This window comes from Diabrotica undecimpunctata, chromosome 8 (genome assembly GCF_040954645.1).
Source record: "Diabrotica undecimpunctata isolate CICGRU chromosome 8, icDiaUnde3, whole genome shotgun sequence".
In the NCBI taxonomy this organism is placed as follows: Eukaryota; Metazoa; Arthropoda; class Insecta; order Coleoptera; family Chrysomelidae; genus Diabrotica; species Diabrotica undecimpunctata.
This window is the reverse complement of record NC_092810.1, coordinates 95403011-95416502: the sequence shown is the minus strand read 5'-3', so window position 1 is coordinate 95416502 and position 13492 is coordinate 95403011. Positions and strand designations below refer to the sequence as shown.

General features: G+C 33.8%; 1 protein-coding gene across 1 annotated transcript in view; it reads left to right on the top strand.

Annotated features, from left to right (window-relative positions):
* The window catches only part of LOC140449008 (uncharacterized), a 158152-nt gene that overhangs the window by 75889 nt on the left and 68771 nt on the right, over positions 1 to 13492 (top strand). The window contains exons 7-8 of the mRNA XM_072542148.1: positions 5765 to 6080; positions 8661 to 8915. Coding sequence (XP_072398249.1) covers positions 5765 to 6080; positions 8661 to 8915 — 571 coding nt within the window. The remainder of the gene's footprint in view (positions 1 to 5764; positions 6081 to 8660; positions 8916 to 13492) is intronic.

Below are 13492 nucleotides of genomic sequence, written 5' to 3'. Positions count from 1 at the left end.
CATATTTAAATATCTTTCGTTTTGTTTATATACCTACTTTACCGTGGTCCAACCAGTATTAAAAAAATGCTCAGGACCAGCTCTGGGCGCGAAAAATGTGACGCTGTCATAATTCCAAAATACTTATTATTAATCTTTCCCAAAAACAATATTTTTGCTGAAAAAAATGTTTATTTTAATCATAACAAATTGGTCTGTAAGACTGAAGTGAAATGATTGAACAATGAACTATTATTGAAACTATTTTTTTTTATTTTACAAAGTAGTCGCATCAACCTATGAGGTTATTAGCGACATATATACATATACATAAGATAATTTATATACAAACGTTAGATTTTGTTAAATATATTGATATCTTTAAAAAATTTTAACAAATGTTCAATTTTACAATGTTCTCCCAAGATTTCATTTGTTGATCCGATGATGTGGTTGTTCTGTCTCTGCAACTGGTATCTTGGGCACTCTACAAGTACATGCTTAACACTTAGTGGGATATTACAGTTTTCACGTAAAGTGGAATTAGTGTGACCAATTATGTGTCTGTGGGTAAGTCGGTTGTAGAGTCGGGTGTAGAGTTGTGTTATAGAGGTAGCACCTTTTATCGGAACGACCACATCGAGCGTAATAGACGGGAGATGGTTCTTGATAACTGGTCCTCATAAGACAGCTAACTCTCACTTATGGCTCCACGTGCCACACCCCGGGCAACTGCATTGGTCTGCAGGCTAAACTAAGTGAGGGTAGCCAGATATGGCGAAAATTTTACCGAGCGATTGCCGGTATAAGCAATCCCACACTTACTGACCAACGGCTTCGGGCGGATGAGTTGGTAAGTGGTAGGGCACCCTTTTGTCCTGGAGTTGAGAAATCGGCTTCGAAGGCGGAGGAACTATTAAGTAGTCAACGGCATAAAGATACGGAAGGGAACGGAAAACTACTGTATTAAAAGTAGATGAACAATACAGCCGTCACTATAGGTATAGGGAAAACAATGTGTTAGAGAGAGAGGTGTGTGACGTCACAGCATATAGGGAATTGTGTGTATTGGAGAGAGAGGTATGTATACGTATATACGTATATACGTATCTCCGTTGTTAGTGGTCCGATTTTAACAAACTGAGGCTCATTTGAATGGGGGAGGGGCAAGGAATTCAAATATGACGACGTATTGCCAAAAGGGCGCACGGCGTCCGGACGCGTTCCGGCGTCCGAGCGCTGATCGGTGCGCGAACCAGATGTGCGGTCGGTACCTTAATTTTTCAACGTCCGAGCGGGCGGCATCCGATCGGTGCGCGAACCAGATGTGCGGTCGGTACCTTAATTTTTCAGCGTCCGAGCGGGCGAGCTGGCGACGTCCGAGGGCAAGCTGGTGATGCGCAAACCAAATGTGCGATCGGTACCTTAATTTTCCATGGAAAGATCCTGTAGATAAGAAGCGCGCGGATTTTGGAATTTAAATAAAACTATATTTAATTTTTTATTAATTTTTATTAATTATAAAAATTATAAAAATAATTATCAGAACAATCTTTATTCGTATATAGTTACAATTTTGTTTAACAAAGTTTTTAATTGTTTTAATAGACCGTCTTCAGGACAGGGTATTCCAAAAAGCCCCCAACTAAACGTTCCTGCTGCTACAACTTTACGTGTGTATTCGCTGTACTTATAATAAGTATTGTTTTGAAAAAAGTAAATAAACCCATCTGTGTACCGGAATGCTGATGTTATTTTATTTGGTATTCCGGGGAAGAGATAATTTAATGGTCCTCGGTTTAAGACATCTCCAGCTTCATTAAACTCAATGTACGAATTATCATTGTATAATAAATACATTTGCCCTCCGTTTGTTTGAAACAGAGCATTTATTTTTGTTCTCATAGGTATAGAAGGAAACACAAAACTTTTTTGAATTTTTAAATTAGGGAAAGATGCGGCGTAATACCGATTATTGCTTAAAGTTATTAAGTGTCCATCGGAATTCTGAAACACATGGGAAACTAGCGTAGACCTCAATTCTTTAGGAAGATAATCGGCAATTAATTCTGGATATTTTGGGAGACGCATCTCATTTAAATCAAACTTCCATAAATATTTGCCGGATCCAACGTACATTCGATAATTTGGAAACTGAGGAGATGTAGCTAGAAACATGACATCAGGATACTGAATTAGGCATATATTTTTAGGCGTCAGAGCCTGGTGCGAAATTGTTGTTTGCGTAACTGGTGTCGGTGTCGGTGAGGAAGTTCTTTTTTGTCCATATAGCTTGCTCATTGCCTTTTTATCATCATCACTTAAACGTACATCTTGTTGATACCAAGGATACATAATAGACGAATCAATATTACTATGTTCTAGTCCGAGGGAATGGCCAATTTCATGCATTAGGACTGCCAAAAAATTGGTTTCGCCATCAGGACTCCTGCCATTTCCTACATACCACCGTTCAGTAGCATCAAGATGGATTTCAATGCATTCGTTTGCACCAGGATAGTATGCGTGAGCTAATACTTTTCCGGGACCGTCGAAATTAAATGGACATTTAGAGTTTCCTTGGCAACTTGCTCGAAAATCATGATTATTTGGTACCACAGTTATAGTAATATCAGGCTTCGGAGAAGGTATTATTATTTGTTCAAATTTTAAATTAGATATGTTCTCCCATCTATCGAAAGCTTCTGAAGCAAGATTTATATAATTAGGATTACTAATAGCTTGAGGGAAATACCAACGCAATTTCGTCTTATTCCACTTCGAATGAATTACATAGTTATTGGCAGCAACAGAACATCGGGGCTTATTCCTCATCATATTCATAGTATCATTATTTAATGTTCCGGTCACCGGAAGATTGTATTTTTCTTGAAATTCAACTAAGATCATATCTATACTAGAAATGGCATTACTTGATGCATTTAGATATCCGAAACGCTTAAGAAAAGAAGTAGCATACTTTAGAGTGCTATTCTCTGCACAAACAGTTACAGAGAGCAACAATAAGACATGTAAACAGACAAACATCTTGATTTATACTAATGCCCAAAATTTTTAATTGAGTTATTTATATAAATTAAGAAAATATTTGAAAAACATTAAATAATGAATTGTTAGAAAATTATCAGCCCATATGTATAGGAAATTGCGGGCTGGTAATCTCAAAACACTACTTTGCAATTTTGTTATCACACCGCATTTTGTCATTGAAATGCATTTTTTATCACGTGCATGGTGAATGCAGGTTTTTTCCAAGTCAAACACAATGATAAAACTGCGTGGATACAAACATTCTAAAACTATGTCATAGGGTGGGGCACGGGAACCTATAAATTAGAAAGTGCACCTCGGTTTGGTCTATTCCATGCTGTTATTGTGCTTCCATTTCCATACTGTTATTGTGCGTGTTTTGTCAACTAGTTTGCAAGGTAAGTGTTCTCTTAATTCTTTAAAATATTTTTTGGTGTCCGATTTTGAATAAAACTGTTTTTCTGCTATAAAATCCTGTGTCTACAAAGCAAGCATTTTGCACTTATTCTTTTTACTTTTTATGTTTTTTTCATTATTGTTTTATCCGTTTTCCGTGGAATTTGCAGTAACTACAGAAGCCAGCATTTTCGACAATTATTCTTTTTCATAATTCTTAAATCTAAGGAATTTGCAGTAAATAACTGAATGCAAAAAAGGTTATTTTGAATGCCATTCTTTTTGTGTTTTTTCAAGCCGGCATTTTGATAATTATTCTTTTTCGTAATTATTCTTAAATCTGTTTTCCGAGGGCGGTGCCCCCCTTCAGGAGAACTCAGAGGAATTTGCAGTAATTGCAGAAGCCGGCATTTTCGGCAATTATTCTTTTTTCATAATTCTTAAATCTAAGAAATTTGCAGTAAATAACTGACTGCAAGAAGATCATTTTGAATGCCATTCTTTTGTGTTTTTTCAAGCCGACATTTTGATAATTATTCTTTTTCGTAATTATTCTTAAATCTGTTTTCCGAGGGCGGTGCCCGCTTCGGGAGAACTCAGAGGAATTTGCAGTAACTGCAGAAGCCGGCATTTTCTTCGGCAATTATTCTTTTTTCATAATTCTTAAATCTAAGAAATTTGCAGTAAATAACTGACTGCAAAAAGGTCATTTTGAATGCCATTAGTTTGTGTGTTTTTTTTTTTCAAACCGACATGTTGATAATTATTCTTTTTCGTAATTATTCTCTTATATCTAAGGAATTTGCAGTAAATAACTGAATGCAAAAAAGGTCATTTTGAATGCCATTCTTTTGTTTTTTCAAGCCAGCATTTTGATAATTATTCTTTTTCGTAATTATTCTTAAATCTGTTTTCCGAGGGCGTTGTCCCGTTCGGCAGAACTCGGAACAGTTCGGTAAGTCAATCTTCGCAAAATTAACAAGATCTTGCATGTCTATGCAGATTACGTCACCAATATTTTAGGCATAGATAGTGGCGTGGGCAAAATTATTCACATCTAAGGTGTTGTAACATTCCTTTATTCTTGTTTTCCTTATCACAAATCTTTTCAATATTTCTCTTTTTTTACAATTTATTTGTTCTGCTCTGTTAGTTATAATATTCCTCATTTCAGATGGATTTAACTAAAATTAATGAAGCATCTCTGGTTGCAGAGAGGAAACCAATCAAAAAACTTAAGGACCTGCCCCTCAACATTCCGGTGCCGATTAAGGAGGCCAGACTAGTCAAGTCAAAATTTGGTCAAGTCGTTCTTCTGGATGTGGGAGAAGAAGTGGTTTTTTTGCCCGGAAGAGTGACAGAGACCTATAAGCCGGTCATCAACGAGTTTGCTGACGGCAAATATTCAATAATATTTCAAGGTGTTGTGGACATCGGAAGCAAGTACCAGCCCCTAGCATCCTTCAAAATCATCTAATTGGAAATACTGAAAGAGAGAGGTAAGCATTATGGATATTGTTAAACAATGCGAAAATTTATTGTTATTCATCAAAAGAGTTAGAAAGATAGTTTTTGATAAATTTACAGCTAAAGACAAAGAAATTTGGTTGAAACGCTTAACGAAACAAATCAAAATTTGCAATAAAGTAATAAAAAAAACGCAATTTGCCTATAGGTACAATTAGAAAACTGCAAACACATATAGGACATTTTAAACATTTTAAACAGATTATTTTAAATAGACATGTAGGTATGGGTCTAGACAACAAACTAAAACATAGAGTTAAATGGGAAAATGTAGTTTCCGCGTTTAATAGTCGAATTAAAACTGGAATTATAGTTAATTTATGGCATAAGGACTTTTCCTAAATGATTGTTATATTATTTTTAAAAATAAAATCAGAAAAATTTTAAAGGTAGATAAACTTGTTAAAGTTAATGTTTGTTTTTGTGGAGAATTTATTAAAAAATCGGGGGAGAATGAAATTGTGACTTTTAAATATTTTAATACAAAAAATGCTATACTAGACATATCTGCCGATACAGAGCGGTGGTTTTTTAAAAATGTTAAAGATAAAATAAATCTTAAATTATCCGAGTTTCAGGAAAAAGACTCTGGTTTTGCATTAAATAGAATAATATCTTTAGAAGTAAATATTAATCGATATGAAATTGGAAATGGTTCATCTTATATTAAACTCCCAGAGTCTATTCAAAAAAAGCGTGCTTGCATTAATATAAAAAATTCAGATCAGGCTTGTTTTTATTGGGCAATAGTTAGTGCCTTCTATCCGGCTAAAGCAAATAAAGAACTTACGTCCTCATATCCATTTTATAGCACAGTATTAAAAACAGAAGACTTGGAGGCACCGATGCCGTTACATCAAATTTCAAAATTTGAAAAAATAAACAATGTATCAGTCAATGTATATGCTTTAGAATTGATAGAAAATAATAAAAATTCATTTTTCACAGTATACCCAGCAAGATTAACTAAAAAAGTAGTTGCCAAACATGTAAATCTTCTTTTAATTCAAAATCACTATTTTCCTAAATTAAACGATTATGAGGCACCTCCAGTGGATACTGATGATTCTGAAATTAAGTACCACTACTGCTATATTACTGACATATCTAGATTAGTTTCTAGTCAAGTAAATAAAAGCAGGCGCAAATTATTTCTTTGTAATAGATGTCTAAATTATTTTTCAACTGCAGAGAAATTGTCTGAACACGAAAAAATGTGTGCAGATATTAATAATTGTAAAATGTCTTTTCCTAAATATGATGTTGTTAGTTTTAAAAATTATACTTATAAACAAACAACGCCATTTGTCATATATGCAGATTTTGAGTGCATGTTAGAGAAAGTTACAGACCACAAATCACTTTTCACTAAAAAATATCAAAGACATATTCCGTATAGTGCTGGATACTATGTAAAATGCAGCTATGATGAAAAGTTGTCTTTTTTTAAAAGTTATAGAGGCAATGACTGCATGGAGTGGTTTGCTAGTGAATTACCAAATTTAGCTCAAAGTATTAATTCAAAAATTAAGACAATAATACCAATGGAGGAAAAACCAAGTACCTGTGGGGCTACAGTGTGCCACATATGCGAAAAATGTTTTTCTTTCGCAGATATCGTTGTCAGAGATCATGATCATTTTACGGGGGAGTTCAGAAATTACGCTCACCAAGCATGTAATTTAAATTTTAAAAAATTGTTTGTTGTCCCACTTATTTTTCATAATATGAGCGGATACGACGGGCACTTTATAATTTCTGAGTTAAGTAAAAAAGGAGATATTAGTCTACTTCCTATCAATAAAGAAAAATACATTTCATTTACACTTAACGATAAAGTTACTAATATAAAATTTCGATTTATTGATTCATTAAGATTTTTAGGAGCTTCTTTAGATGAATTAGCATCAATATTAGATAAAAATGACTTTAAAATTTGCAGTCGAGAATTTAGCAGTTTAAGTAGCGAAAATTTTAAATTAATAACTAAAAAAGGGGTTTTTTGTTATGATTTTATTGACTGTTGGGAAAAATTAGACATTACCGATTTACCTCCGATAGAGGCATTTTATAATAAACTAAACGATAAGAATCTTACAGATGAGCAATATACTCATGCTAAAACAGTTTGGGATGCATTTAGCATTGCAAATTTAGGTCAATATTCGGATTTGTATTTAAAGACTGATATTTTGCTTTTGGCAGATGTTTTTGAAAATTTTCGAAAAAAATGTTCAATAACTTATGGTTTAGATCCCGCATGGTACTACACAATGCCTGGTTATTCTTGGGATTGTATGTTGAAATACGTGGGGTGTAAGCTAGAGTTATTGCGTGACGTTGACATGATACTGTTTATTGAGAAAACAATTCGTGGAGGAATTTCAGTATGTAGTGGCAGAATGTCAGAGGCTAATAATAAGTACATGCCTAAATATGACTCCACAAAGCCCTCAAAATACTTAATGTATTTTGATGTTATTAATTTATATGGGTGGGCTATGGGAGAGCCCTTACCCTACGAAGGATTTGAATGGATGGATGCCAACGACTTTAATGTTATGTCTATACCTGATGACTCTCCAGTAGGGTATATGTTACAAGTTGATTTGGACTACCCCCACAAATTACACGATCTTCACTCAGATTTTCCATTCGCTGCCGAACACCGCAAGGCTTTGGGTTCAAATCATACGAAACTAATGACAACACTTTATAATAAAAAAGAATATATCGTTCATTATAGAAATTTAAAACAAATGCTGGCTAATGGGTTAGTTTTAACAAAGATTCATAAAATTTTGAAATTTAAGCAGTCTGCGTGGCTGCGACCCTACATAGAATTAAACACTCGACTTAGAGCTACAGCTACAAACGATTTCGAAAGAAACCTCTATAAATTAGCAAATAATAGTGTATTTGGAAAGACAATGGAAAACATTAGGAAACATAGAATAGTAAAACTAGTCCGATCATGGAATGGGCGATATGGTGCCAAAAATTTAATTTCTAGTGCGCGGTTTCATAGCCGAAAAATATTTAATGAAAATTTAGTAGCTATAGAACTAATTAAATCAGATCTAGTTTTTAATAAACCTTTATACATTGGCATGACTGTTTTAGATATATCAAAATTATGTATGTACCAATTTCATTACGACTATATGCTCCCAAAATTGGGTGCAGATAAATGTAATTTAATGTATATGGATACCGATAGCTTTATTTATGAACTGTACTGTCATGATGCATATGAGGAAGTAATAAAACAAGATTTATCAAAATTTGATACATCTGATTACGCTGTAGATAATATATATAATATTCCTCGCGTAAATAAAAAAGTTTTAGGAGTAATGAAAGATGAAAATAAAGGAGAAATTATGACAAAATTTGTGGGATTACGATCAAAAATGTATACTTTTAAAGTTCAATCCGGCCGAATCACTAAAAAAGCAAAAGGGACTAAATATAATATAGTAAAAAATGTTATAAAATTCGATGATTATGTAAACTGTTTAAATGATTTTAAGGAACAAACTGCTACTCAACGCTCCATTCAGTCATATTGCCATAACGTTTATAGTATAGAACAAACAAAAATTGCGCTAAGTCCTTATGATGATAAAAGATATTTAATTTCAAATAGTTTTAGAACGCTACCATGGGGGCATTACAGTATTTTAGAATAGATTTTTTTATTGCAGAAGAACGTTGAAATGTCTCACAGGTGTGTTACACCAGACCTATGGACTCCCGCTAATCTGCAACAAATAGCAGCCAATAAAATTTATTGGGCTGTAGTTGATGCTCATACAAAGACATTTCCGCTTTCAAGTGGAGAGTTATGTCAAATTCATCTTCACCATAATGTGATTGGTATTCAACGGGAGTTCAGTAAGCAAGAGCATGGATGTATCCTGAATTTTAAGATTCCCAAGCAAATACGATCTAGTTTAAACGTAAATTGTATAAGAGAATTAAAACTACAAATTGTGAAGAACTCTGAAAAAGTGATGTCATGTGGGTGTCAAAGATGCGGGGCTCCCTATGGATTCCCCCCAATTTACAAAAATAGCGAATACAATCCTAAGTAAATTGTCTAAGAGAAAACTACAAATTGCAAATATATAAAAATTGATTTTTTGAGACGAATTATGTTTATAAGCTACTATCTCTCTTTTGTACTAAACGCATAACAATATCCACGTGCTATCTCTCTCTTTCTTGTATATATATATATATATATATATATATATTGTAAAATAGTTTGAAATATATATGTTAAGGTAAAATAAAAACTCTAAATTGGTATTTGTATTATTTATTTAAAATCATTAATTACCTTAATTTTATTAAAATGAAGCAATTCCCTAAGAGCATTATTTGTCATATCATCGGGCATTATAGAACAAAATGCATGCAATATTTGCAAGGGACTTAAACTATCTACAGTATTTTTACAAAAATCTATAACATTATAATAATATTTACAAAAGTTCATCTTTTTTAAACACTTTATACGAGGCAATATCACACTAGTGTTAAGTTCAACAATTTGCTTCACTTCTTCTTCATCCATATAGTACTCCACACCATACTTCTTAACAATAATGAATTTGCAATCATCGTAAACTATTGTGGTAACAGTGCAGTATTCTTCGCATGGAAAAGTTTGGGTGTTGTTGTCTTCAGTTGATTGGAAAAAATCAATTAGTTGTTGTGTGATGATTGAAATAAAGGATTTCCATTCGTATACGCTGAGTGATATTCTGCTGCTAGTTTTATATTGTTGAGATAAAATCACTGCAGGCATAAATGATCTTGCTGGGCTTATACCACATTGTACTTCATAGCCCGATAATGTGTATTTTGTTGCAAGCAGGTAGAAAAATTCTGATTTGGAGGCATCCTCATAATTTTTCAAAATTTTATTTAATCCATGACTATAGTCTAATCCATGACTGTCTTCTTCGCAGATAGACATATCATCGCAATCACTTGAATAAGAAGAATACCCACTATCTTGAGAACCCATGATAACTTTACTGACTTTGATTCTGAAGCATGAGTTCTTTTATATCCCCCTACTCCTTGTGGTATCTACCTCTTTTTTCAAAAATGTATTGCTACGCGGCGGATTAAAAAGTAGATCTTAAACTGTGTCATTAGCGTTAATCCAGCTGTTATGTTTGCTGTCCATACCAAGCCATTTCACATACATCTTATTACCTTTTCGTCTAAGTACTTTTTCAACGAGGTATATGTCTGGGCTTGATGTCTTCTGCATCTCTTCTTCGTAGAAGCCTCCACTTATCGGTGTACCTTGCATGTCTTCAAGCAAATATGTTATAGGATTTGTTATCTTAACTTGTACAATTTTAAATAATTCTGTAGTCCAATTAGGAGTGTAGGCCTTTTCGAAGAAATGTTTTGCCTTTGAAACACGTACAATGTCACCAACTTTAAATTTTCTCGGACCTGCAATCTTTAAATGGCTATAACTTTTGTTTAAAATAGCTTTTTCGTTGGACTTGTTGACCTGGGATGGTTTGTATCCTGTTTTGCTGTGTTTTGTATTGTTGTATTCTTCGGTGATTATAGGCAGAGCATCTAACCATTTGTATGATCCATGTAAACTAAAATACTTGTATAACTTTGCTTTTAACGTTCTAATAACTCTTTCACAAATGGCAGCTTTTTTGATCGTGTAGGTGCTGTAATGATTAATTCCGTGTTTTTTCATTAAATTTTGAAATTTTCTGTTGTAAAATTCGGTTCCCTGATCAGATTGCAGGTTCTTCGGAAGTCGTCGAGTATGAGCGAGAATATCCGAAAATGCCCGAGTAATTTCCTCACCAGTCTTTGTTTTTAGAGGACGTGTCCAAACAAATTTTGAAAAACAATCAATTACAACTAGTATTAGTTTGTAATTTTTATTTTGGTGTGCATAAGGACGCATTTCAGCTAAATCCATCTGCCACAAATCATCGATTCCTTTGATTATTGTTCGTCGACGAGGATAGTTTTTTCGTGTCGGTTTATGCAATTCGTTCACCACTTGTTGCTTTTCTTTAGACATTTTCTGCACATCTACTATATCTAGATGAATATTACCTACTAAACTCTGTAATGTTTGCTCCACTTGTTTTAACCTCTCCATCTTTTAGGGTATATTTTTTACTGCGTTCTCTACATTTTTTAACCTCTCTTCCATCTTCATCTCGTTTATCATATTTTTTGCAATTGTTTCTGCAAAATCTTTTATATTTGTACTCATATCCTTTTTTAGTGTATTCAAATCATTTGACAATATTTTAGTAACCTTATCTATGTTGTTATATACTTCTTTTTTTAATACAACCATATCGTGTGCCGATGTTTTTATCAACTTAATTATCGTGTCATCCATATAATTTTTTAGTGTATTTTGACCATCTATAGCAGATTTTTGATTTGTATCCATATCCTTTTTTAGAGTATTAAAATTTTCATTAATTTTTTTTCCAATCTTTGCTCGATAAGTGGAACTCTAGTTTTATAAAGGCCTGATCTTACTTCATTTATTTTGTAGGTTAAATTTGGAACTATGGTTGTATGAAACTCTTCTCTTACATCGTTTAGTCCGATGGTTAAATCCTGTATGCTTTTATCCGTATCCGTTTTTAGTGTATTCAGATCATCTTTGATTATTTTCTCAAACTTTTGTTCGAGAAGTGGAACTGTGGTTTCACGTATCTCGTTTATTTGATTATCGACATATCTTTTCGTAGCAGCATCGTCATTGTCTGATGGATCCTTGACATTGCAAATTTTCACGTTTTCGGCATTAATATTTCCGTCAGAAGTATGTGGAAATGTGACTCGCGCCACCTTTTGGGTGTTACTACTACTACGGGAGTGATGACCGAATTTGTCGACACTCATGATGGAAATGATACTGACATTCCCAGTTACTCTATTATATTAGCTTCTCTTAGTTCATTGATGATGGCTACGATTTCGTTGTCGAGAGACGTGTTGCCTGCGTCTTTCGAAGCCACCAAGAGTTTAAGACGTTCAACTAACTCATTTGGATCATCCCAATAAATATACTCCATGGGTGCAGTGTTGTATGTTAAACGAGAGTCATCCAATCCCGTTCCTTTGGCCGTAGATGAAGATGATCGTGTTGTTGTTGTTGTTTTCGTTTTGTGTTCGAGTTCTTTTTTGGATCGAGTTGCATGCTTTTTCATTGCTGTATCAGATGGTTTGAATAGAGGTTTAATAATAGAATGGTATTTTTCTCCACTAGAACCTTTAAGACGTCCTAAGGTATCCAGATGAATCTCTGTGTTTTTCAACAGTGTTTTATACTTTTGTATATCCTCATCATTATACTGTTCAGGGTTGGCATAAAATAAAAGTTGATATAGACCTGGCGTACCACCTAACCTACGTTCTTCTAAATCACGTTCTCGAATTATTATTATGTCTCCATTGCGTTTGTCAAAGTTTATTCGACGTTTTCCCATTATCCAGCCACTAATAGAATCGTAAAATGGACCATAGTTTTTATCAATTTTATCGTCTTTTATTAAATATTCTTTTATGTACTTGTGACTTATTGAAGGATATTGATCGATATATTCGTCTGTGGCATCCATCGGAATCTCGATTGGTTCTCGAATAATGTTTTCATCAGGTATCGCTAGATCAGGTGCATCAAGAAATACATCATCACCATCATCACCATTCTTCTCCTCCTCTTCCTACTCTTCCTTTTTCACTTCTTCTTTTTTAACTTGTTCAAACTTGTTAGTGATAGTATGATGTAACGTTTTTGATGATTGTGCAATATCTTTGAGAGGTTTCGAGAGTGGTTTAAACAGTTTATTTAGGGACTCATCTTGTTCTGTTCGGCCTAATTTTAATGCCAAATATTTTTTGCGAATTGATCTAGCCAATTCGGCGACTTTCTTCTTGCGAAGCGCAATGGCAACCGTATCATCTAACATTGTGTTGACAACTAAACAATTATCTTACAATTTTATATATTTATCAAATCCTTTGCGATATCGACCATTATTGAGAGCAAAATCTTTTATAATTACCAGAGTACCATACCTATCACACCAACATTCAGAACAAATTTTTTTAAATTCATCAAATGACATGTCTGGTGATACATGCTCATCAAATACATGCTTTAAATTTATCTCATCTTGCTTGAATAGTACAATCATGTTACAGTTGTCTCTAATTAACTGCTTCGGTATTTTTGAATATGTTTGACATAAATAAGCGGCATCGATATCTTTATGTCTGCACATGGAATAATACTCGCGAATCTTTTGCTGACCATCGCATGCAACATCGTCAAATAAAAACACGGAGTGAGGTTTAGCTTCGCTGGGACTAATAATTTCTTCGTTGTCTTTAAATGGGTAATACCCTACACCTTTAACTTGCGCTATTACATCTTGCAGTAGTTGGTATTTCGGTTGAAAGAGGGATTTCGAATAAACATAGACATTTTTAAACTTGACGCCATTCGGAT